Source organism: Schistocerca americana, chromosome X (genome assembly GCF_021461395.2).
Source record: "Schistocerca americana isolate TAMUIC-IGC-003095 chromosome X, iqSchAmer2.1, whole genome shotgun sequence".
In the NCBI taxonomy this organism is placed as follows: Eukaryota; Metazoa; Arthropoda; class Insecta; order Orthoptera; family Acrididae; genus Schistocerca; species Schistocerca americana.
This window is the reverse complement of record NC_060130.1, coordinates 955,236,233-955,263,806: the sequence shown is the minus strand read 5'-3', so window position 1 is coordinate 955,263,806 and position 27,574 is coordinate 955,236,233. Positions and strand designations below refer to the sequence as shown.

The window sequence follows — 27,574 nt, the reverse complement described above, 5'->3', positions numbered from 1 at the left end:
CCCTGGCAGATGGACTGTCAGCAGTAGAATGATTTTGGCAAAAACCACCCTGGAATGGGGCAAAAAGACCCCGAGATTCAAGGTACCAACACAGCTGCTAGCTAACCATATATTTGTGCAGCTTGCACCAAACATTAACGAGACTAATAGGGCAATAGCTGCCCATCTCAGTAGCGTTTACCTGGTTTTGGTACTGGGACAATCTCACTTCCTTGTTGCTGGCATTGGAACTCACACTCGCTACAGATACGATTGTAAATGGCATGGACATGACATTGGCAATCTGCGGATGAGCATTTGGAGGTGGATGCAATATAGTCTTGCAGCTATATCAGGGCAAAAGGATAGAGCACTAAGTAATTCTCACTCACTGGACAGAGGATTATACGGCTCCAGGTGGCGTGCAGTGAAATGCATGTTAATTTGCTCCACCCACTGTTTCAGGGTACAAAATGCAGGCTGATAATTCTCAGCTGCAGAGGTTCGAACATAATGCAATGCAAAATGTTCGGCAACAGTGCCTGGGTCAGAGTACACACCACCATTCAGGGGAATACCAAGTCAGCTGCCAATAGAATGGCTGCAATTGCACTCTGGACAGCATCATTGATACCTCCATGTGGCAGGATGCTAATGGCAATGGCATAGGTGAATGCATCCCAGTCAGCTTTTTTGTGAGCCCATCTAGAAACACCACACACAAGTGACATTGAGGGAGGATCAAGATGATCGGAAAATGATCACAGTTACACAGGTTGTCATTGACACTCCAACGGTAGGAGATGAGACAAGAGTTGCAAATGGGAAGATCAATGGCCAAATAAGCTCCATATGCCCCACTGAAGAGAATGGGGGGTGGGGGAGGGTGCACTGGTATTCAAGAGGCAAAGATCGAGCTTTGAGAGCAAAGTTTTGATAGCTTTACCATAGCCAGTGGTCATAGTTCCAATTGACAATGGGTTGTGGGTATTGAAGTCATCCAATATTAGAAAGGATTTGGGGAGCTGAAAAACAGTGCAGACACGACATTGAGGAGCACTTCATCATCAAAAGGGAGATGCACATTAAGGCAGTAAATTACAGAGACATCTTCACATGAACAGCCACAGCCTCCAAAGTCAGAGAATTGCACATGTTCATTATAAAACAAGTGTAGAACATATGTGCAGTCACCAAATGACACTCTTTCCATGTCTGCGCAATTCTTAAAATAGCTCGACAGCCACAGTCCACATAGCTGGGAACTGAATTTCTTGGGAGTTTCATAGCTCAACCAGGTGGGGGGGGGGGGGGGGGGGGGAACACACAAACCACTGGAGTACCACACCATCAGTATTCTGTGGGGGCACGAAGGGACCAAGGAGGCAGGTCATGCCTCAGTGCCACCTGCTGCCACTACTTATAAGCATAGAGCATTAACACACATTGGTTATGAATCAACAAGCTGTGTGGTGAGGTCAGAGACCACCACTTCCACTGCATTGGAGACAGATGCGGAATGTGTGGAGCCCAGTGGTATGAGGACACCAGATTCTCCTGCTTGAAGGCCATCTTGTTCTCCTCCTCATATGATTTTGATTTCTGCGGGGGTCTGTATGCCCCAAATTCTGAGACAGAGGAGGAATGAGAAGTCCTGCAACATGTGGCACCTTCAGTCACCGGTCATGTCTGCAGATTCATGGGAAGCAAGCATCCAAAGGGACCCCTTACTGGTAAGAGATGATGGAACAGGGTGCGGTTTCTCCCACCAGTGGTTGGCATCTGACGTCCGTGACAGGTGGTGTGTCTATGCCCCCAAACAAGTTGTGAGGAAAGCAATAGGACGAAAGCTCTCAATCACCAAGGGAGCGGGTGGTGTAAAGCAGTCTCAAGGGCCCAACATAGAAGACACGAAAGGCAATGGTACAGTCACTAGGGAGGATGACGTCGTCATAGGTATAGTGTGTGTCATCGTCATAGGTGAGTGTGATATAGACAATCATATTTCTTTTTGACCCCTTGATACGTGAGTTGATCAAGGGTCTTGTATACTTGAATATTCTTCTCTCTTCAGTAGACGAAGCAGTCCAGAGAACAGGGGGAATGGTGATCCCTGCAGTTGATACAGATGGGGGGAGGGGCACAGGGAGCATTCGTGTGCAAATTCCTACAGATGGGGCTGGCATTGCAGTGTGAAGACATGTGCATGAATCTTGTGCATTTGTAGCACCAGATGGGAAGGGGAATATATGGTTTCAGATCACATTGATAGATCATAATCGTAACCTTTTCAGGCAAAGAGTCACCTTCAAAGGCCAAATTGAAGGCTCCAGCATCAACCCTATTGACCTTTGGTCCCCACTGGAAGTGGACAAAATGCACATCCTTTGGCTCCAAACTGGCACGCAACTCCTCATGCATCTGTAAAAGGAGAGTGTGATCGAAGATGATATCCCGTACCATACTGAGACTTATGCGGAGTTATGGTAACAGGAATGTCTGCCAGCTTGTCACAGGTTAGCAAAAGGGAAACCTGTTTTAATCAGAACAGAGCCATTTTTCATTTTTTGAAATCGCTCCTACTTCACAAACCTGTCCTAAAAAATACTCAACAAAGAAAAGTGGCTCTTTAGTCGAAAAGGAATACTCATTGATCATAGAGAAATGTACTGGAGGGAGTATTCCTCCCTTGTCTCTTGATTCCTATGTTCGTCCCATGGCACAGCCAGGGAAAGAAATATTTTGGGGGACTAAATCCCTCCATGTTTAATAAGTCTTGCCTTCAGGTGAGACTGCTGTGGCCATGCGGCTGCCAGTGGTAGAAAGTGTAACACGCTTCATGTGTGAGTGTTCTGCCATGGTGTCACCCGAACTGAATGAGGGCTCTCCCCATAGGTGCCACCCACACACAAAAACAGTTACCTGTCCAGTAAAGCATTGCCTGGATTCACCATGCCCCAGCAACAATTGGCACATACTCGTTGGCATGTGCGAGAAGTTTTCAGCTCAGGCAACAACAGTGGGATCCCCGCACAGTCAGGAGGTTACCACTGTGCAGGTACTTGATGACACCTCCCCCACTCTCCCACACACAACAGAATGGTTAACGTGCTGGGTTTTGGGCATACTACTTTTGCAAGAAAGTAAGGATGCAAATAGAGAAAGATGCAAAGGGGGAACATACCCCATGCTGGGTGACCTGTCCTGCACAACAGAAAAGAAATAGTAGGTGAAATCCAAGAAATGGGACCATACACTTAAAAATGAAAAGCTGTAGAATGCCAGATGGGAAGAAAATGAGTGTCCAACATCACAAACCAAATCCAAGTACAACTGGCAGTAAGACGACCATCAAATGGGAAGGCAGTATGTGTGGGGCGGGGAGGAGGGTTCAAATGGCTCTGAGCACTATGGGACTTAACATCTGAGGTCATCAGTCCCCTAGAACTTAGAATACTTAAACCTAACTAACCTAAGGACATCACACACATCCATGCCCGAGGCAGCATTCGAACCTGCGACCGTAGCAGTCGCGCGGTTCCGGACTGAAGCGCCTAGAACCGCTTGGCCACTGCGGCCGGCGGGGAAGAATAGTAGATATACAAAACTTGCAACACGGAAAGGGAAGGATTCCTGCAAGAGAGGTGGGGGCCCGTGGTGGCCAAGCACTTGCACAAGAAATGTGAGCTGTGATCTCCTTGGGGATGGGGGAGTCTCGAAGTGAATCCCCACTCAAAAGCTAGAACAAACATACACAATGTATGAAGTGGATCCCTTGCCTCTCCACATTTTCACATAGTTCTTCATCCATTTGCAGCATTAGGATCTGGTGAAAAATCAACTGCTGTATCATGTTGAAGTTCTTATGGGGTGTTATGGTAATAGGTATATCTCCAACGAGAGTAACGGCCGGGACTGGATAGAATTCGCAATTTAGATTCAGATGGCACCAGTTCGTAATTTACAAAGTAAAGAGAGTTCATGAAATACGTTTCCAGTATTGTATACAAACAACACTGGCTGAATACAGACGAAAGACCCTCCATTCATGAGCAAACAAGGAACTGTGGGGAGTAAGTGTCTGAATGTTACTTGGTTTTGTTTTCCTCCCATGGTAAGGCTAAAGAGGGAAAGTTCCTTGAATCTTTAACTAGTACACTGTCTTGCTGTCGGTTTGAAGAGAGTGCTGGAGCTTCGCATTCACCAGCTGATAATTTTGGTCATTTCATGATGCAAAATATCCGAAATGATGCCACCTGCTCTGAACATGGGCTCCCCTGTGAGTGCCACCCAGTCAGAGCAAAGATCACATGGCTTGATGGCCAGTCCTCCTTGGCCTGGAATCCCCAAATAGATAGGCACCTACTCCTCGCCATGTGCACAGAGGTGGCAGCTCATGCATCAATAGTGCAATCCCAGCTTGTTGGGACTACCAACATAGTGGTTCTTGACGACCAACCACCTCAACAGGCTATCATGCTTGGTATTGGGTGAATTTCACCACAAGGCCTGTATATTCTGTAAAAAAAAATAAGTTGGAAGTCAAACCTAGATGTGGGGACTGAGTGTAAGTTAACCAAAATATGTTGTGCAGAATGAAGTGGGAATAGCCATGATCTATGTTCTATGAGCAAATTAGGTTGTCAGTAGGGAATCAGAGACAAAGCCTGAGGAAAGACATAATCAGAGAGTAAAACTGCACCATAAGGAAAGAAGTATTGTAACGGCTTGGGCCCTGAACTCATCACACACGTACTCACAAATGAGTTGGGAGTCCCGTGGAGGGTACAGCATTTTTGCTTGCCGCTCTCCACAGCCAGCGGACACCTATGACATGAGGCTTCAAACCACAAATGCTGCAGTCTAAATAGCTATCGCTTAAGCCACCCAATCACACAATAGTATTCATGCTGCATATCACCTCATTGGTGAAAAAGCTGACACTACTAATTTTCTAATAGAGCCTCCAAATTATTAATGGAAAAAAAATCACAATTACTCATCAATAAGTAGCCATATCCACGAAATCAAAATGTCTGAATCTCTGTTTAGGAAGGGCTACGCGATTTTTCACTTACCAGGTATCACGTACTTTCCACGAGCGTCAATTATTCTTGTACCACCAGGAATGATCAGATTGCTGCCAACTTGCCTGTAGAAAACAAACATTGAAATTTTGAACTTTTTGACACTTATTTAGACACTACACTTCATATTTGATAGAACTCACTTTATTACTCCATCTTCAATGTAAACATCTCCATCCACCACAGAATCCACGTTGACAATCTTTCCATGCTTGATAAGTAACCTGTTCTGGGCACTCTGCAAAAAAAGAGAAAAAAGTTTTAGTTGCGTGACAGTCTAAGAAACCATATCAACTTATGGTCCTCCTTAATACGAGGGTAATTTCTGCACATTTCGCATGCGCGACGTTACAGTGTGTCGATTTCAAAATCGTGTCAGTTGTGAGCGAGACTTTAGGCGTGACGGTCGTATATGTGTTTTGTGGTTCGCGTGGCTGTGTCGTGAGCAATTCATTTTTAAAATGGAAGCTGAAACAGAGTCAGGTCGGATTATGCGCAGTGACCAGCGTGTCTGCATCAAAATCGAATCCCTCCGCGGGAAGAAGCCAACGGAAATTTACAACAGTTTAAGAGAGGTGTGGAGGAATAGTGTAACTGGATCGCAGCACGGTATCATGGTGGTCTGCACGTTTTCGTGAAGGTCGGGCAAGCACTAAGGACAACTCAATACGCCATCAACTGCTACAGACTACTCCTCGCAGGTTATTGTTAAAAAACGCGGAATTGCTTCAACGTTATCGAGCAAAAGGAGAACAGTTTCTGAAAAGGATTGTTGCATTTGATGGTACCTGGATACGAGATTTTAACCCAGAACTAAAGTCTCAGTCATCACACTGGAGAAGTTCCGACTCTCCAAACACAAAAAAATTCCGCCGCCACCGACCAAATGTGAAAGTGATTATCTTTGCGCATGGCATGAATGGAGTCATAGCTAAAAGCCGAGTGCCCCAGTGGACGTCGTTAACAGGCGCATACTACAAGCAGTATCTGCATAATGTTTTGCACTCTAAAATTGATCAAAGAAAGCCAGACATGCTTGCTGCTGATGTCCTCATTTTGTACGGGAATGCAAGAGCGCATTTTTCCCTACCAGCGAGAAAAAAGCTCAACAAATTTGGAAGGGAAATACTTCGCCACCCATCATCATAATGAGCCCACCAGACTGATTTTCCCCCAAACTGAAGGAACAAGCCCGTGGAAAACATTATGATACAACCGACGAAGCTTCCAGTGATGTGACCCGAGTAATCAGACAGCTCAACAACGAAGGTTTCCTACACGGAATACAGAAGCTGCTAAAACGTTGGGACGCAGTCATACGCAAGAATGGAGATTCTCGTGACGACCTGTAAAGATATTTTGTAAAATAAATTATTTTCTTCAGTTCTACCTTACACAGTGCACAGCCTTTGACATGACCCTTGTACATCTGAACTACATACCAGAATGGGACTACAGTTCGATAACTAGATTCCGTAGCTTATAGCTCAATATCAAGTTATCTGTGCAGATTCAAAGGTTAACTGTTACACGATTCTGTGTTCCAGATATCATCTTGCTAACTACATTGCACATGCACTTCTTATGAACAATGCTAAAACACACACACACACACACACACACACACACACACACACACACACACACACACACTCTTAACTTTAATGCAGAAAGGAGACGTGTGGGCACACATGTATTCAACAACCCATCATAGCACATTTAATGTCTTTTAGGCAATTTAAGTCTGAATTAAACAATTTTATTCGGCAACAATACTGTTTGAATGAAAGTTTCGCCATTTGACTATACAGACTGTTTATTCTATTTAACAAACAAATTTTGGCCTTTGGCCATTTTCAAGCACCACAACGTTAAGCATGATCAGATGAGAACATATTCACTGAGTGTCTGGCAGGAATAGAACAAGCATGTCTGACATACATTCAGTAACTGTCCCATAAAAGGATCACCAAAACCAGTCATTACATGTGCAGGCAGCATTATCTAATGCCACACTGTCGAATTTACTAATGTTCAACAGAATAAACTGTCTATACAGTCACAGGACTGTAGTTTTATTTTTAAAAAAATTGTTGAGTTAGCTTTTCACGTCACCTAGACACTATTGTTTCTAACTAGAGACAACAGGTGCCTGATGTGAAGAGTCAACCATGAAGATCGGCTGGAAGAAAAATTCAAGAGAGGTGGTGAGGCAAAAATAAAAGAAAGCTCGAGACAAATCCAACAATGGGATATTCTACCCAACAAACATTTAATGGCCATCTTCATATTATTGAACTGGGGCCAGTATGAGGTAACTTGGATGCTCATTTTGCTTACTGAAGTGAACATCTAGATTCCTGGCATTTAATTATACCGTGTATGTCTTGAATTTTAGAAGAATGTACACAGCCATTACCTTCTTTGTTTCTCCGGATGTGTCCTACACGGCATTTAAATTTCCTGCTCTTTCGCTTAAATCCCAAGCATAGATGAAATGATCGCATGGCACTGATGGCCAGGAGTCCCCACATGAGAAAGTTCGGCCGCCGAGATGTAAGTCTTTACAGCTGACGCCACATTGGGTGACTTGCGTGTCGATGATGATGATGATGATAGCCCAACACCCAGTCCCCGGGCGAAGAAAATCTCAGACTCAGGCGGGAATCGAACCCAGGCCCGCTGCATGGCAGTCAGCTGAATAGGCGGACGAAATATAGATGAACCACCATGACTGCATTCTGCCGAGTATCCTTCCAAAAGCAGACATGTTTCAGGTCCAAGTGCTTGCAAACAGCTAGCGCGTTGGCAGTCAACACTGTGCAATTTATCTCCAATTCTAAGTTACGCAATGCCAGTAAATCTAAATTTAGTTGCATGAAACACGTCTAATATTCGAAGTGTACATGTATAAAGAATATACCGTCGAGTTATTTGAACGAATCTTCATCATAACGTTACTGTACTGCTAAATGCATTGAGCCAATCCATCTTTTCTCAATAGGAAAGAATAATTTCTCTCAGTGTGGCCACAATAACAGCCTTCTTCATTACAAAGAGCACAAGACGTTCACAACCCTGCCAGTTGAAGTACCGGCGTGAGTCTGCAACGGGAAGGAAGCGTTTTAGAAATAAAAGTTGCCACTCGCGTCTGCCCGCCACCCGTGCCACATGTGGCAGAGTTACTGCAGCCCAATCTAACCAATAACAGGCATCATTAGCGGAAAGAGCACATCTGCACACTCATGCGAGCAGTCTCCATTAGCTGACGATTTGAACTAGCGCAGAACACTTCATGAGAAAGCTATGGGCGATGTGATGGTTGGACGGCGGAAAATAGAAAATGGAACAATCAGAAGGCGACGTTACAGACAGAAATCTCAATCAGTGCATTGTGCAAGAAAAATGGACGAAGTAAGTGCGTTAGTTTTTTTTCTTTGTTACCGGTACAACAAATATTAGATTCATGTATTTTATAAGCCACATTTAAAACTTGCGTAATAAGTGGAATACAATCCGATGTGTCAGTTATGTGGGATAATGCTGTGCCGTACCTTCCAACAGAGAACTGCAATTTTTCAACGAGCCATATATACAGCTAAAGAACGTGTCAGTATCGCAGAGCAGAAGCAAACGCCGCAAAATTGATGTGAACAACGAGATCGCCATATTCGTTGGATGTCGTGCCACGACGACAAATCTCAAACTGTCAGAAATTCCTTTGGCCGAATGTAACTGTCACGAAAACTGAAATATCTCCTCTGTTTTAGTTACTAGAAGTTCCTCTCCGTGGAGGTATAGTTTTGAATTTTCGATTGAGAATCCAGCTCTACTCTGTGAACCTACGCTGCTGATTAACTGTTCGGCACAGCCCTATTCCCATGTATCATCATATTAACGGTGGGTGACGCAAAATGCGAAGGTTATCTATGACCGTGCATCTCCAACTAAAATAGAAAACAGTCACAGAGCCGAAAATGTCGTGAAAAAGGAAATTATTTTACGTCGTACCAGTATTTAATGCATGTCACAGGTTTAACGGGAGGAATCGCCTTCACTTTAAGCTTCTGAGCCTAACTCAAAACATTCATGTTTCCTCGTATCACTGCCGAAAAACTGCAACCAAAAGTTTCTCCCCCGAGATACATACTTTTTCAGAGTCAGTATTCTGATTGATTCGATACGGCCTACCGCGAATTCTCTCTTATGCCAAGAGAAGTACTAGCACCCTACGTCTTCAATTATTTGTTGGATGTATTCCGAATTTCCGATACTATCTTCCTCAACAGCTTTTACCTTCTACAGCACCCTCTGGTAGCCAATCATACGAAATGAAGAAAAGGTTAATAGATATCATAAGTAATATAACCAATTTTCTGTATCTATAATTTCTAAACACATCAAAATTTAGCTCAAACTGTGTGTTTAATACAAAAATATATGGATTTGCTATTTAAACATCAAATGATTTTAAAAAAAATGGCAGTATTATACGTTCAATTCAAAGTTCCGATAAAAATATGGGCTTAAAAAATCTTAACACAATGCCCAACAGTAAATGATCACTGTTTTGTATTTTTGAATGTATATTTTGTGTTGCTCTTTGCTGCTTTCTCTTTCCGGAAAGAGAAGAATTCTCCAAAATTGTACAAAAGTTCGCTTTTATTTGTAATTCTATTGTCACTAAGACCATGTACATCCGATTTCTTCATTCTGACCACTGGTTCTTCGTCATACGTAAGATTCTTTCAGTAAATGAGTTACTGGCAGAAACTGAATATATGTACTATATAAACCTACAGAATTGGAAATAGAGGATGTCAATTTTGTTCCTCTGCTTCTGGTCTTGTGCTTCCGTTTCATCAAGTCCAGTATATCCATTCTGGAAATCATAAAATTCATTGTATAGCTGATTTTTATCCAGGTTGAGATTAAATTTGTTTGTAACTTTTGAAATACATTGCCGTTGCAAACGAGCATTTTTTTTAAGCGAAAACATTTTAAGCGCAGCCTGAACAGATTTTTCTCAGAACAGTTTCGGGGCAAATAGTCAACGCTACGTGACAAGAAAGCTGTGCATCACTTTCCAAATTCAACCTTTGTGGTCTTCCTATTTCTTCCAGTATTTCATGAACTGTATTCCCTAAGAATTTATCTTGTTTCTACTCTCTATCTTGCTGTAAAGTCCCTTATTCAAATGGTGGCTCTGAGCACTATGCGACTTAACGTCTGAGGTCATCAGTCGCCTAGAACTTAGAACTAATTAAACCTAACTAACCTAAGGACATCACACACAGCCATGCCCGAGGCAGGATTCGAACCTGCGACCGTAGCGGTCACGCGATTCCAGACTGAAGCGCCTTTAACCGAACGGCCACACCGGCCGGCAGTCCCTTATTCTGTCCAACTCAACAGAAGTAACTTAGCTTTTTCCCCGCAGATTCAGACAGGGGCAAAATATACTTCAAGAAACGTAGGTAAAATCCAAGAAATAAATGTTTCGTTTCTACAGCATCATGCTCCCCATTTCATGTCACAAACTGCCAAAACAATCTTGCACAACCTTCCTCGACCTTTGAAATAAAATTAATTGATGGCAGGCCTGCAATTACAATTCTGTCAACTGCAGGAAGTTACTTGATTCAGAAAAAAGACATTAGATTCAGTAATTGTCCCTATACCATGGCAAATATCTCTATGGGTTTCTTTGGAGTCTTCATAAAAAAAAAAAAAAAAAAAAAAAAAAAAAAAAAAAAAAAAAAAAAAAAAAAATGTAGCAGTCTGACGTTTCCCGTGGTTAACATGAAAGTACTGAACTGCATTTCTTCCTCTGACTGTCCAGGGATGCCCTACTGCCTGAGCTAATCTGCTTTATGTCGTCCCTTGCATCGTCCGCCGTGTGCTATTTTGCTTCCAAGGTAGCAGAATTCCTTAATTTCCTCTGGTTCGTGATCCCCAATTTTGATGTTAAGTTCATCGGTAATCACATTTCTGCTGTTCCTCATTACTTTCGTCATCCTTCGGTATACTCTCAACCCATATTCTGAACTCATTAGACTCTTCATTCCATTCAATACGTCCTGTAATTCTCCTTTTCCACTAAGGATAGCAATGCCAACAGCCTATCTATCACTGATATCCTTTCATCATGAATTTTAATTCTACTCTTGAACCTGTCTTTAATTTCCGCCATTCGTCCTTCGATGCATAGACTGAATAGTAGAGGCGAAAGACCATATCCCTCTCTTACACCGGTTTTTTAATCCAAGCGCTTCGTTCTTGGTCTTCCATTCTTATTGTTACCTCTTGGTTCTTGTACACATTGGACATTATCCTCCTTTCCCTACAGCATACACCCATTTTCTCAGAAATTCGAACATCTTGCACCATTTAACACTATTTAAAAAGACTTTATTTCCATTATCAATCGTAGTGTCCCAACTGCCTCTCTGGTGTCCTTACCTTAGCGAAAACAGAACTGATCGTCATCTATCAGACCCTCAACTTTCTTTTTCAATCTTCCACATTTCAATCTTGTGGGCAACAAGGATGCATGAGCCATTAAGTTGACTATGCGACAATTCTCGCACTTATCTTCGGGATGTGTGGATGATATTTTTCCGAAAGTCTGATGGTATGTCTCGTCCAGACTCAGATTCTACATGCTAACTTGAATGCTCGATCACTTACGCAAATGATTTTAGAAATTCCGGAGGATTGTTATCTATCACTACTCTCTCAGTTGATCGAAAGTCTTCCAAAATTCTATTAAACTTTGACTCTAATACTGGATCCTTACGTCCTCTATATCGTCTCCAGTTTCTTTCTCAGTAAGGTCATTAGACTTTCCTCGTAGAGGCCTTCATATACTCTTTGCGGCTGGCCGCTTTGTTTAACAGTGTAATGCCCATTCTCTGCTGGCCGGAGTGGCCGTGCGGTTCTAGGCGCTACAGTCCGGAACCGAACGACCGCTACGGTCGCAGGTTCGAATCCTGCCTCGAGCATGGATGTGTGTGATGTCCTTAGGTTAGTTAGGTTTAATTAGTTCTAAGTTCTAGGCGACTGATGACCTCAGAAGTTAAGTCGCAAAAAGTGCTCAGAGCCATTTGAACCAACCCATTCTCTCCTGATGTTGACATCCTTGCTTTTAATTTCACCAAAGTTTGCTGTTTATTTTTCTATATACTGTATCAGTCCTTCCATCGACCATTTCTTTGTCTACTTCTTCGCTTTTTCCTTCAGCTATTTCGTCTTGGCTTTCCTGCACTACCTGTTTGTTTCATTACTAAGTGACATTTCTATATACATGAAATTCTCAGATTTTTTCACTTCTGTCGTTGATCAACTTAAGTATTTCCTCTGTAAGCCAACGTTTCTTCGTAGTTACCTTCCTTGTACCTATGTTTATCTATCCAACTTCTGTGAGTACCCTTTTTAGAGATGTCCATTCCTGCTCAACTGAACTGCCTACAGTTTTTTTTTTTTTTTTTTTCATTTAACAGTATTTCTGCCCTCAGAGAACTTCAGGCGCATCTCATCATTCCTCAGCAGATGAGTATCCCACTTCTTTGCACAGTGATTCTTCCTGATGAGCTTCTTACACATCAGCCTACTCTTCATCATCACTAACTTGGGATCCGAGTCTGTTACTGCTCCTGGCTACGCGTTAGAACCCAATACCTTATTTAGGAATTTGTCTGAACATGATTTAATTCAGCTGGAATCTTCTAGTACCTCCAGGTCTTTTCCAAGGAAACCTCTTCCCCTTGTGATTTTGAACAGTGTATTCGCTACTACTAGCAGAAATTTATTCCAGAACTCACTTTGTCTCTCTTCTCTTTCCTACTGCGAAGTCCAAATTCTCCCGTAACTCTAATCCCCCATCATTAATAGATTACCATCTCATTTTACATACTGAATTGCCCATTCAATGTCCTCATACTTTCTGGATCTCATCATCATCTGCTTATGACCTCGGTCGGCACGTACACTTAAACTATTGCTGTTCGCGTTCGTTTGCTGTTGATTCTGATGAGAACAAGCCTAATCACTGAACTGTTCGCAGTAACCACTATCTGTCCTGCTTCCCTATTCATAACAAATCCTACTGCCGTTATACCATTTTCCGCTGCTGTTGGTGTTACCCTATATTCGCCTGACTATAAATCCTTACCTTCTTTAAATTTACCTTTCCTGATTCCGACTATAACTAGGCTAAGCCTCAGGTTCCCTTGTAAGATTTTCTAGTTTCCCTACCATATTCAAACTTCCGCCATTCCACGCTCCGATTCGGATGTTACCCTTTCGCTGGTTATTTAATCATTTTCTCATAGTTACCTCCATATGGAAATCCCTTCCTTGAGATCCGAATGGGGGACTAATTGTTTGCCAATGGAAAGATCATGATGACACTTTTTGAAAAACATGTCACAGGACCTGTGGGTACACATTGTGTGTATTATTGCCTTTTGCATCCTCATGCCGTTATCACTGCTGATTCTTCCGCCTTTTAGGGGCAGTTTCCCGCCCCATGGGCAAGAGGTTGTCCTACAGCGCTTGGCCGCTCCTCTAACCTCTTTGACACGGGCACTGGATGTCAAGAGCTTTTGTCTGCACTGCTGATTTTTGTTCAAGCTAGGTTCGAATCCAGGATATTTCAATTAATAGTAAAAAACTCTACCCCTAGACCACTGTTTCAATTAATAGCAACATTGAACTAGTTTCGACACTGGTGCTACTTCCACAAATCCCAAGACGGTTTCTGGAAGTGCTTTTCGGGAGTAACAGGAGGAAACACGGGTATCAATGAAAGTTTGATTCATTGCATTTCACGGAATTTCACTTCATTATCACATCTGCCGCCAGACGCGACGGTTAATTCTCCAGCATCCTGATGCGCCGATCAATCGGAAACTGTTTTTAAAACTAGGGCGACTACAGCATTATTACGACCATATGAAGACAAATGAAACACATTGGAAGGAAATTTACGAGTGTCCGCACACGTGTTTAACAGTTTACACGGTGACCGTTGCAACATCAGTCGATGCTATGATCACGGTAAGCAAACGCAGGAAGGAAGGTTAGAATTTAAATTCTCGCCAACGTCGATGTCATTAGAGTACAAACTCGGATTGGGGAGGATACGAATGCCACTTTCGAACCTCCTTTAAGGAACCATCCCGACATTATCTGATTCACGCAAACCGCCAAACCTAAATCGTGGTCACCTGACGAGTATTTGGAAGTTTTTCTGGTTCAAATAGCTCTGAGCATTATGGGACTTAACATCTGTGGTCATCAGTCCCCCTAGAACTTAGAACTACTTAAACCTAACTAACCTAAGGACATCACACACATCTATGCCCGAGGCAGGATTCGAACCTGCAACCGTAGCGGTCACGCGGTTCCAGACTGAAGCGCCTAGAACCGCACGGCCACACCGGCCGGCCACTTTTTCTGGAACAGGAGGCAGATTCTGCGGTATATCGCTCGCTGCAACAAAATCAATGTTGAAACAAACGGACGGAAAAATATCGAAGTGTGTTTACAAAAACATATTAACACGTATGTCTTAGCACCTGAAATAGGCACCAGAAAATTACTAGCGCGACAAAATCTTTGACGAAAGAGAGTGAAGTCTCCAGAATACCTAACGCTGGTTAAGATAGTTTGTTGCCATCATAACGTTGATTTGATAGAGTTCAACATTTATACTCTTGATCAATAAAATTTGAATACACGGAAGGGTACCAATAACGAAATTTTGTTGTGCGCATACAGCAAAGTTGAAAGAGGACATGCTGAAATTCATAAATGCTTTGGGATCTACGCAGGGTGCTAAATTTAGAACACAGCCACCTATGGCAGTACCAATGGCTATAGCTTGACTAGGCACTGAGTCGAGATGACCTTTGATGAGAGGTATGGGTACGCTATTCGATGGTGCTTCAATTATATGCCAGAGCTCACCAGTCGCAGTGGCATGCCAGTCTCTTGGCAACTTATGACCACATGGTTTTCAGTGGCTGACAAATCTGAAGAATGTGCTGGCCGGGGCAACAGTCTACCACGGGCAACATACGGTCTTGGGTTGTTTTGTTGAAAGACAACGTGATATCGTCACGGATACTTCTAAGATACGGAACAGCCACTAGGCATAACACGTCACAAATTTAGCGCCTGCTGTCTAAATAAACGGCTAGGCGAATCAGAGGTGATGATGTTATGTACCCAGTGGCACCTTAGACCATCATGCCAGGTGCCGGGCCCGTATGGCTCTTGTAATATAGATTTTTTTAAAAATAAAAAAAAGACTATTTAAAACAAAAAGGCACACTACGGGAGAATCATCCGAATGGGACGGAAATCTATAGATGCGCAGACAAACAAATTATACAACTGCTGAGAACTTTTCTGGGTTGTATCGGCGTGGCCCATGGAACTCTTTGGCTTTGAGTTCATTTTTAAAAACAAATGCCGTATTCAGATATAAATCCCAACTTGTTTAATACGGGAAATCTATAACTAGTGTATGTTGCCAGTACTAACTTGTACTAACTTAAGGAAGTGTAACATTGTGAATACTTGCGCAAAAAATTCAAATATTGACGACAAGCAGCGGGGAGGTGCATGCTGGGCGTAATAATAAGGGGCAGAAATACGAAATAATTGATACGAGAAAAGAAAATAGTTTAGAACGTGACAGCGACTGTTACCAAACTGAACTGGAGATGTGCTGCGCATACAGCTGGGCGAAATTATGGAATACGTGCGAAGGAAATTCTGTGTTCGGTTCCTCACAGTAAGTAATGACCAAGAGGACGACTAATGGACGATGGGGAAACAACGTAAAGAATGAGACAGGGCGAACATGGATGTGAAAAGCTGAAGGTCACAATGTGTGGAGACGTATATCCAGTAGTGGGTGCTATCTGGACGACGACGGTGATGATAGTGCAAGTAAATTGTGCTCTTCCATTTAGGGTAAATCCTGGAAAAAAGCGTTATGCGCACGAAATACATTGCTGAAAAAGCTTCTGTGCAGATTATACCCGAATATTATTCAGGTATATGCGATACATACCGGATCGGACGTTGAGCGCATACCAAGAGGCTCAGCGCTAATGGGCACACACTCCTTTGCCGAGAGAAAGAGACTAAATGCTGAAAGGATCTCTGCTAGGCGATACACTGAAAGAAACGCCATAAAGCTCTCGAGAAAACTTGTTTAGAATATCTAACAATCTGTTTTCAAGGCGAAACGTCCGAATCTTAAAGTAATGCCTGCAAAAACCCAAAACGATCGGCAGTTGTTTGACTACGCGATCAGCGATTAGTGAAAACCGTCAACCATCTATGGATACCGCACACAGCTATGTAAGATGCAACGACCACATACGTGTAGCATAGGGAATGCAGATGCCACACCGCACGAAAGAAATCACTTACAAAACCCTAATTCGAGCAATTCTTGAATAATGGCTCTGAGCACTATGGGACTAAACATCTGTGGTCATCAGTCCCCTAGAACTTAGAACTACTTAAACCTAACTAACCTAAGGACATCACACACATCCATGCCCGAGGCAGGATTCGAACCTGCGACCGTAGCAGTCGCGCGGTTCCGGACTGAGCGTCTAGAACCGCTAGACCACCGCGGCCGGCTCTTGAATAATGTTCGACGGTCTAGGACCATTACGAAGTGGTAGAAACACAAGAGGTCGATAAGATTCAAAGAAGAGCCCCGCGCTTTGTCACGGTTTCGTTCAGTCAGCATGAAAGTGTTTCATAAATACTCTAAGAACTGCAGGAAATGAGCTACAAAAAGGTGCTCTGTATCGATATTTCGAAACTCCAAAAGCTTGATTTCCAAAAACGAATCATCAATTATTACCTCCTCCAATACTCTTCTCGTGTAATGAGCATAACGGCACAAAGGCGCGTCGACAGTTTCTTCCCGCTTACATTTGGCAAATGGAATCTGAAAGAGGGGGATGTGAATTATTATGACAAAATTTAGCGCCCCCCTCCCTTCCCCGGAGAACTACAGATGCAGATAGACTCCTACGAGTCTCGTTACCACATATAACCAATATGAAATTAGAGAACAGTGCTCAAGAGACATCGGCCCGAATAGCCGAGAACGTTGACGCGAAGCTTCCGAAATTCGGGAAGCGAGCCTGCCACAAATGGAATCTATCACCGCGTATTAACGAGGGCTGATGAGCCGGCCAGCATTGATGCAGTTCTTGGGCGCTTTCCACATCGAACTAGGTAAAAACTGGGCTGGTACCCATGTCCCACTTCAGATACGCGCTACGCAAACATTTAGGAAACGTTCTCACGGTTGAACATAAGATTTCTCTAGTCTCACACAAATGGGCTACATGGATTCCTTCCGGGGGTGGGGGAGTTGCTTAGGAAGGACATCGAGCCACCAACCCTCGCTAACATCGCTAAAACCCATATAACAATTAACTTTTTATACATGGATTCACATTCGTGTAGAACTTTATAAAAGACGTCGTATTTACGGCAGTGACTAACACTTTATTTCACGATTGCAATTTCCGCCGTAGGCCATTATCAAGTGCAGATTTTTGTGGCTGTACATAAAGCCACAAAAATCTGCAATTAAGGCCGAAATTGCAATCGTGAAATAAAGAAAGTGTTACAGTCACTGGCGTAAATATGTATTTTGTAAAACCATATAATAATGTTGCCCTAGTAGAGAAACTGGAAAAGGTGAGGAGGAGGAAATGCGAGAGACATTACCAGTCATTCTTTTCGTGTTTCATCCCAGCACGGGAAGAGGCGTACACTTGGTGCATCAGTGTTACGGACATGCTCCACGAACGCGTGACAGACGCGCTAAAATGGAGACGTTATGCATCACGCAGAAGTTTACTGTTAAAATTCCCAGAGCGTACGTTCCAAGAAGAGCTGGGCAACGCATTACTTCCTCCCGTATACGTCTCGCGTGACTACGACGAGAAAATCACAGAAATTAGATCTTGTACGGAGACTGGCCAACACTCACTCTTCTTACGTACCATTCGCGAAGGAAACAGGGAATGGTGATAGAAGGTGATGGTACCAGAAGTATCCTCCAGCAACCGTAAATTGGTTTGTTGAGCATAGACAGAGACAATCATTTCATTGTTATTCGTAGCTACAGAAGGTGAAGTCAGTAACTACGATTACAACCCTATTTTCCTCGTGCTCACAGCCACGTCAAATCAGTTTCATTTAAGTTAGAGAAAACATCGTGAAAAATACCCCGGAAACTCCAAACACACTGCGTACCAATAATAATATAGCCAGATTATATTCGCGCCTTCCAACTAAGTTGCAGACTTTTCTCAAACGTATGTATCTGGGCAACAGGCGAAACAGTTCGCTTTTCCACGTACACCATCACGTCGATAACACAAAGATAAGGAGGGAAGTGATAAAGTGGGCAGATATTTACTGATGGCATGGCCCACGCAGCAATTGAAATATTATGCTACTCCTTGCTGGCTGTCCAAAATTGAGCAGGAAAGTGCCTAGAACCTAAATAAAGGAATAAAACTTCACACTTACATCGAGTAAAACAGTTTTTGAGACGAGTAAAACGCCTAGGAAAACGCAATAGATTATACTGAAAGCCTTCGGATCCCGTAAATACATGAAGAATCAGATTTACGTGCCATTAGAAAGTGTTGGACAAGGAATTACAGACCAAAGAAAGTGAGGAAATGTTTTCGATGAGACATATCATACTACGTTTTTGGTTTGAGGCTCCCTCCAAAGCAGGAAAAACATTTCTTGCTCCTATGCAACAAATTATATGGTCACAAACCGGTGTTCTTAGGCCATAAACAGTAAGCTGACTGTCCCGACAATAGATTAAGTATAGTCATAACAACAGACAACATATCGTTTCAGAAATAAAGATATTTTCTGCAAAGATACTATATAAACGGCGACTGCTACATTATGAAAATCTGTTGCTCTCGCAACTATTGTTCTATATTCTTATAACGTGGATAAATTACGTTCCTACGTAATATTAAATCAGTTTGTGTGTATATTCGCGCATCTATCGCATCAATAAGCTGAATTACCACGTATGCAAAATCTACTGCGACTTTTCGAAAAATAAGTGTTTTTAATGAAGCCAGAACAATCAAACGTGTACCTGCTCTTGCGGACATTTTATATATTACAAAGTGCAAGATTAAATTGCTCAAGTTCATTAACAACTAATCCTGTATTCCTTGTCAAGTGCGTGTTAATTTGTAAGTTTTCCTGTAACGTCCATCTTTTTAACTTTTGTAACTATATGGAGGTGATCGAATATTACATAATAAGGATGATTTTAGACATCTGACATCATGATGCACTTTCTCCCCCCCTCACTTCAGATCTCTCGCCTTTTCTATCTTCGCTTTGGCAAGAGATCTCCCACAAAGGCTTTAATTGGAATTATTACCAGAACGACAAGATAAGTTATAGTTTTACAGTCGATATCGAGCAACAGCTCAATGGGGCAACAATGGGGAAAGAATATACGCCTGTTAACGGAAGCGACTGCAACTGCACTTTCAATTCACACCATTACTTAGGAGCACATTTGATGATTTGCTCTTTGCCAGTGTTCGCAGATATTCAGCCGGCAACTTGTGTATCGTGATAGAAGCAAATGCCTAAGACAGTCGAAACTGGCGGGCGTATTTCGCTATACTAGTAGCTTCAACACCACGATGTTCCGACCAGGTCGCAAAACTAGTGGGGAGTGCTTGTCGCATGCCGGAACTGCTTGCCAAGAAGAGAAAGGCACCTGTTTACTTCACCGTACGGAGAGTGATTATGAAATATGTGGTACATTACTCTCTCAAAACAGACTTTGTGAAGCATAACAACCAACCTTTCTTCAAAGTCAAGTCACTGAGGCAGCCAATGAAGACTCTGACCTTGGAGACGGCTGTTTCATCAAACGCCCAAATAGATCAGTAGAAAGTTTTGACTGGTATCAGGCTGCAGTGGGCTTCAAAGTTTCTGAAAGACCTTTGTATAGCCCTCTTCTTACCCTTCGTGACTCCAACTTCTTTCCACAATAAAATAGTCAGGTAAATGGGCATTGATTTCCTATGGATGGAGATTCAAAGCATTCACCTATAAAAGGGTTTAGGAAAAAGTTGTTTTCCCGAGTGTTTCTGAGGAATAAAGGGAAGCAATACTTCACTGCCGATCCATTTTATAGTTTAGCTCTGCTAATAAAATTGTACTCAGCTAACACTCGTTTTACTGAATCTGGTAATCACAACCAGCGGTCGGCTTTTTCTACAGCAGTAGAAAACTTCGTACTACGCCACATTGCTCCATTTGAATGAATGCCTCGACAAATATTTAAGGAGTGTTTCCTCTGATTCACGACTGCATGTCATAAGATCGTAACACTATGCAGGAGGAAAGCACCATGCGTTCCTACTAAGCAACTCATACCTTTTGATTACTTACTTCCCGCAATTGTCACCCAGTTTAATGTATCAAATATTTTTTGTTGGGAGGACGCAGCGTGTTATCTTGAATGGACAATCATCGCAGGATGAGGAAGTAACTTCGGGTGTATCTCTAGGAAGTGTCTAGGGGCCCTTGCTGTTCATGTTGTATATTAATGACCTTGCGGAAAATATTACCTCATAAATTTTCCAGGTGATGTAGTAATCTATAATGTAGTACTCCCTTAAACACGCTGCATAAATATTCAGTCAAGCCTTCATAAGATTTCAAAGTGGTGCAAAGATTGCAACTTGCTATAAGTATTCAGAAACGTAAAACTGCACATTTCAAGAACGAAAAAACGTAATATAGTATGACTATAATCTCAGGGAGTTACAGCTGGAATCGATCAATTTATACAAATACCTATGTGTAACAGTTTGTAGGGATATGTAGTGGAATGTGCACACGGACTCAGTAGCGGGTAGAGCGGGTGATAGACCTCGGTCTATTGGTAGAACACTGGAGAAATGCGAACAGACTACAAAGGACACTGCTTACAAATGACTCGTGCGGTCCATCCTAGAATGTTACTCAAGTGTGTGGTACCCGTACCAAATACGACCTACAGGGGATATTGGACGTATACAGAGAAGAGCAGCATGAATGGTCACAGATTTGTCTGACTCGCAGGAGTGTGTCACGAAGAACTGAACTCGCACGCACTTGAAGACAAACTATTCCAAGAATAGCCTACTTACAAAGTTTCAAGAACCGGCTTTAAATGATGACTCTAGGAATACACTACAACGGTATATCCTCCTATGTATGGCTCCCTTAGGTATCGTGTGGACAATATTGGAGTAATTACAGCACGCACGGAGGCATTTAAACAATCATTGTTCCCGCGCTCCATCCGTGGATGAAAAACACTGAGAACTGGTACAATGGGACGTATTCCCAGGCATGCATTTCACAGTGGTTTGCAGCGTGAAGATGTAGATGCAGAAAGGAGAAATAAAAAGTTTCTCCAAGTTCTTCTGAAGCAAGACTGTCCAAGGTATTTGACAGCAGCAAAAGTAGTTGGGGAATCTTAGCAGATAAGCAAATCCAAACTCCTTTACTCTATCTTCTGCAGTGTCATGCTTAATGCTCCTTACCGAAAGAAGCAACTCACTTAAGCAGACAGTGAATAAGATTGTTCAGCTGGGGTTAGGACCGCTAATTTTACCTACCACTTCATTCGCCATTTGCAAAGCTTCTGCCGCAAGCGCTGGTAATCTAGTTAACCTGTCTTACAGCCAGTATGAAGCGATTTGTTCTTTCACGTTTTCCCCTCATACCACTTAATGTCTCACAAAGTAACGATCTACAAGCCCCTTTCTTTCATTTGTTCTGTGAAAGTTACTGCGCCGTTTTCACTTATGCGCTCAAAAACGTTAACTTTTAACATACTAAACCGATCAAGAGTGAAGGATGAAACTCAAACTAGTAACCTGAGCCCTGAAAAACAGTTAATTCATATTTCTGTATTCGATTGGACAATAATCTAAAAACTATAGAGCCACACTAAATGGACACGGAAATACAACTAAAAGAAACATCAATAACGTTAAGCTGTAAGTCTTTTAGTTTATTTAATGGATAACTAAAATATCCGTAAATTATAGTGGCAGCATCGTTGTGCATAACATCTACTTTTAAGGAAACTTTTTCTGTAGCACAGATCACGGCCGGTTGGTACTATACTCGGACAACATTTAATTATAAAACGCAACTACTAAAGTGTGGTGACACGAAATGCAAAAATAACTGGTTCAGTTTTGGGTAAAACATGGAAAGGCTTCTTTCATTGGGCAGGTTAATGAAAAATGATTAGCATTTCTTCAAGCACAGCGCTTGTCAAACGCTTCCGTAATAAGTAATAAAGTAATGCGGGAAATTGTGGTATTCGCCCGCAACAGTAACAGGATAAGGCCTCCACAGTTGGTTGTGGGTTTATTTCAGCGACAGTGTCACAAACAAGTTTAGAAATTCGTATTAGCAACCTAATCTCCAACGAAGATTTAGCAACATTTCTAGTTGAATCTGTTTATGTGGACACTGCTCCTGCAACCATCGTAGACAAAATTACGGCTACCACAGTTGCAGATAACCTCACGCACTATCCTCAGTGTTACAATACAAATGAAGCTACCCTCTGTTGCGAATTCCTGCCTCCACTTGCACCCCCGACGTCTAGTCTTATCCATGATTTACTTGCACGACGTGACGTGTGCGCTCTGTGCTCTTCGTCGAGGTCATGTACCCCGAGTTTTAAAACGCGTACCGCCATTGTCTGCAAGAAAGACAACTCCCATCTGTGAAGCACGCTGACGTGAAGTAAACAAATCCTGGGACCTTTTTAGGCACCCGATAGGAGCTGGGGAGGCTCAGCGCAGCCTAACTGCTGCGTCAGGCCGGCATTTTTGGCCCCCGGCGCAGGCTAATATCAGACCCGCATCGACGCAGACTACTGCGGCCGCAGTGGGGGTGCTGGCGGATGCGTCTTCTTAATGGAGACCACGTCATAACATACGGCCGGAGCGTGCGGTCGACTGGAGAGGGGTTGCCTTCTTAAAGGGGACCTCGTTAGGAGACGCTTTGTCCGACCCGTCCACACCTGGCAACAAATGCTAACGTAATTTTCTTCACCATCAATCACTACCAGGTAACAATTACAAGATCTTCGTTTGGAAATCTATGAAGGGACTAACCACACTGGAATGCCAAATCATGTACTCTAATTGTGATCATTCAAACCCATACAGTTGTCTCGGGATAGACGGAGCATAGCAGTAATCATAGTTTGGTTTTGAAGCTCATAACATCCCCGTGTTCGCAACTACATTATGGGGATCCAGGAGCGCCGGTTATGTTAACAACTGTTCTTTTTAACCACGCTGCCACTGTAGAATACGAGATTTTTCGAACGTGACGTACTTTGGCTTCAGATGCATAGAGCGCCATAGTAAACTTAGGCAGACTGACGACTTGGGTGTTGCGAGATGGATACGGATTTTGTATTGCAGATTTTGTTTATTTATTTCTATTCTCCATATGTAAACAATACTCCGCGGGTATTTTCCTCAGATACGCACGGCTAACTCAGATGAACAGAGTGAACGTAACAACACAAACTCTGACCAACTGCATGGTCATGAGTTGTTTTTGGACGCGCAATGGATTGCAGATTTAACGAGGTGTTCGACATTGTGGTCCTGCTACCGTTGCAGAACGTGGAGATAAGCAGTCGTCCGTGCTGTACTGAAAACAGCGTTCTGGCAATAGCATGAATAATTTATTTTGGGAAATCGCGTAAATTATGCTGGCTGGGAACGTCGGACGGGGGGGGGGGGGGGGGGAGGAGGGAGGGAGGGAACTGAACCTATATTATAATAATAATGCCATTAGCTAAGAATTCAAGAAATTTCCGTGACATTCGTAGTAAAAAATATATGGCGAACTGTAAAACTTCTGCAACGATATTGCAAGTAAAAACTTTCCCTGTAACATTGTATCTATTCATGAACGGGGCGATAACAATTTTCAGATAGGAAAAAGCTCCTTAACGTGAACGCGACTGAATTTATTTTCTTCCTGATAACATTTTCTAAGCGTGCGTGTCGACCATTTCAAGTACCCGCAGGTGTGCGTTGTCCTTTTGTGCCGAGGTGAGTGTACACTACAGCCCTTCGAATGGAATGGTTCTCTTGTAACAGTGAAGTAGAAAATGCAGTTTCGCACCGAAAACACGTTTAATAAAATTAAGAAACCGAACATTCGTAACAAGACAAATACTGGAGTTCACAATACCAGTAACCGAGTAGTTAACACAGGCCCGAAATTTCTGGTGCGGTGGGAAACTTGAACCGTACGAACTGCTACATAATTAAAGAAAGTTGGAAGTGATGAAAGTGTTACATGATTAAATTAAGTGCAGTATAATTTAATTAAGTGCAAAGTAATTCATGTTTATCTGCTGCTACGCAGGGCCGTTGCTAGGTGTTTTGCCGCACTAGGCGAGACATGAAGAATGAAATGACGCCTCTCTCTTTTTATTTATTTATTTATTTATTTTTACTACAATCGGTTTATCCCCCCCCTCCACCAACATGTAACGGCACAACAATGTAAATCTCCTATATTTTTAATCATTAAACGAAGGTGACAGACGTCCTCATTTTCTGGGGACAGTACTCAATTCAACTGACAGGACATACGATCAGAAACAAAAACACAAAGAGGAACTGGGGGAGGTGTGGTATCAAGTCGGAACATGATCGAAAGCCAGCGCACGAGCTCTGCTCCAGCGCTCGATGTAGATGAATCAAGGTCTTATGTTTCCGTTTTATAAAAATGGTTCAAATGGTTCTGAGCACTATGGGACTTAACATCTGTGGTCATCAGTCCCCTAGAACTTAGAACTACTTAAACCTAACTAACCTAAGGACATCACACACATCCATGCCCGAGGCAGGATTCGAACCTGCGACCGTAGCAGTCGCGCGGTTCCGGACTGCGCGCCTAGAACCGCTAGACCACCGCGGCCGGCTCCGTTTTATACTCAGGACCGGTTGCTTTAGTGTTGAGGTAGGTAGAGAGAATGTGTTTACTTTCGTCAAAGTACAGGCTTATTAAGTAATTGTTCCGTACGTTTTGAAGACAACTCGGTGCTTTCATTTTCCCTCTTTTTCATTTTTTTCCCCCATTTGCTCAATGTTTTCGCTGTCTGAGTTTAAATTAATTTTTTCCGTCCTTTACAGTCACTAAAATTTTATCGCCTAGTCTCGGCTAATGGTACAAACGGCCTTGCTGCCACGACAAAACAATCAAAAATGGTTCAAGTGGCTCTAAGCACTATGGGACTTAACTTCTGAGGTCATCAGTCCCCTAGAACTTAGAACTACTTAAACCTAACTAACCTAAGGACATCACACACATCCATGCCCGAGGCAGGATTCGAACCTGCGACCGTAGCAGTCGCGCGGTTCTGGACTGAAGCGCCTAGAACCGCACGGCCACAGGTGCCGGCACAAAACAATCGCATGTATGTCTGGCACGAACACTGCTTCCCCGTTTCATTCGGTATTTGCTTTCCGAAGATGAAGCAACTCTCATAAAAGCTTCTGCCGAAATCCTTTGTAATCCAGTTAACCCGGCTCACAGTCCTGTTTACGCACTTGCACTGTTTCCCTCGTGTACGCCTAATTCCTCTCAGCAGAGCATGGAACTACAATACCTAATTATTTCATTTGTTCTGTTACATTTACTGCACCAATATTAACGTTCATGTGTGATGACATTAAGTATTCACACACTGAAGTGCTCAAGAGCGGAAGGAAACAAATATGGTAACCAGAGCACTTTCAAACAACTATTACCGACAAGAATATTCAACTGGACAACCATTTAAAGAACTTCAGAGCCAGGGAAAAGTGATACAGAAAAAACATCGAGAACCAAACATTTCCGTCATAGTATTTTTTTCATTTTGCTTACCGAACAGTAGTTACATTACACCCCATGTCATTTATTCATAAATGAAGTTAACAACACCGTTAGGCATAACATTTACGCTTAAGGACATTGCAGTATGGCTGAAAGTTGGCTGGTACTATGAAAATATCTGATTTCGGCGACATGAAATGAAAAGTAAGCTTCAGCCGTGGGAAAAATATGTGAAAGGCAGGACACCAAGAATACATGAGTTCTACAACAGAATACATAGTTTATCAAACGATCTCGCTATACCTAACGGAACGGTGCTCTTACATTGCACTAATGGTCTTAGTTTTGTTTCACAGGCGAGTTCAGAAATTTGAATTGCTAGACTATTCTCTCGGGAATATCAACTGAGAAAATTTTGAAATCCCGTTTCTTTGTGGGGAAGCTCTCATAGTTCCCATGTACACTGCTTTCACAGTCTTCGGAAAGATAGATCACATGAATTGCCAATCTTACAATATAATATGTACAACCATTCTTCCCACGCTCCAACAGCCATTATGATACACATTGTACCCTATGGCATGCACTCTTCGCAAATTACAGTTTATGCGTGTAGTTACAAACAAGAAGCACGCTTAGCCCAGTTCAGGCAGGAGAAAAGGAAGGGGGTTATAGTGCTTGTGTCCCCGGCGGTGCACATGCACTTCGTTTGTATGGGACGCAATAGGCGGAAGGCGAAACTGAACTTTTCAAAAACAATTTTCGCTGTCGTATTTACATGTTTGGCATGAATCGATTTTGCTAGAACACTCAAACATTGGCTTTCCGAAAGAATGGTGTCTGTAAACCGGCTGCTTCATTATCGGCAGCGCGGTGAACTCAGTTTATGAGTACCTTCGTCATTTTTGATATAGAGTGAGCGTGATTTCCTTACGGATATATCAGTGAACCCTTAATAGGAGGTAGGGGTTTGTACAAGAACATATTATGCTGAAATGTCTTATCCACATCAGTTAATGGTTGAGTTAAACTCATTACAACTTTCTAGATCGATCACATTGTGGAATATAGTCTGATGTGAAATCGTGGGATGTGAACACTGGTGGAACATTACTGTATTGCAATACAGTGGAGACAACTGGTGTGAAAAAAGTCTTAAGTGATCACAAGTGGAACATTATTGCACTCCAAGTAAGTGGACACCTGGAATGCCTAGAAAATATCCGAATGTGTAAAGACCACACTCCCATTCAAGTGTCCAGAATGAGCAAATGTTAAGTCGCCGGCCACTGCTTATGTAAGACAGCCTTTTGCACTAAAAGTGGAAGTAGGTGTAGTAGTCTACCAATTAGCCAGACACACATAATGTACGATTATTGCCAGAACATCGATATTGCCAAATACGAAAATACGTCAAAATTTATTTTCCATCTAATGCAAATAAAATGTGTTTCTCTAAAAAACAAAAAAAATCACTTTTCCCCCACTGCACATGAAATCACTTTGCTCAAGAACATCAATCTTCCTCT

The 27,574-nt window shown here is 42.6% G+C and overlaps 1 protein-coding gene across 3 annotated transcripts in view; it reads right to left on the bottom strand.

Moving 5' to 3' along the window:
• Window positions 1-27,574, bottom strand: part of LOC124555249 (dihydropyrimidinase-like) — a 205,132-nt gene that overhangs the window by 71,502 nt on the left and 106,056 nt on the right. For all 3 annotated transcript variants that reach the window (XM_047129112.1, XM_047129114.1, XM_047129113.1), the window contains exons 2-3: window positions 5,210-5,304; window positions 5,058-5,131 (exon numbers count right to left, since the gene is read on the bottom strand). In XM_047129112.1, the coding sequence (XP_046985068.1) occupies window positions 5,058-5,131; window positions 5,210-5,304 (169 nt within the window). The remainder of the gene's footprint in view (window positions 1-5,057; window positions 5,132-5,209; window positions 5,305-27,574) is intronic.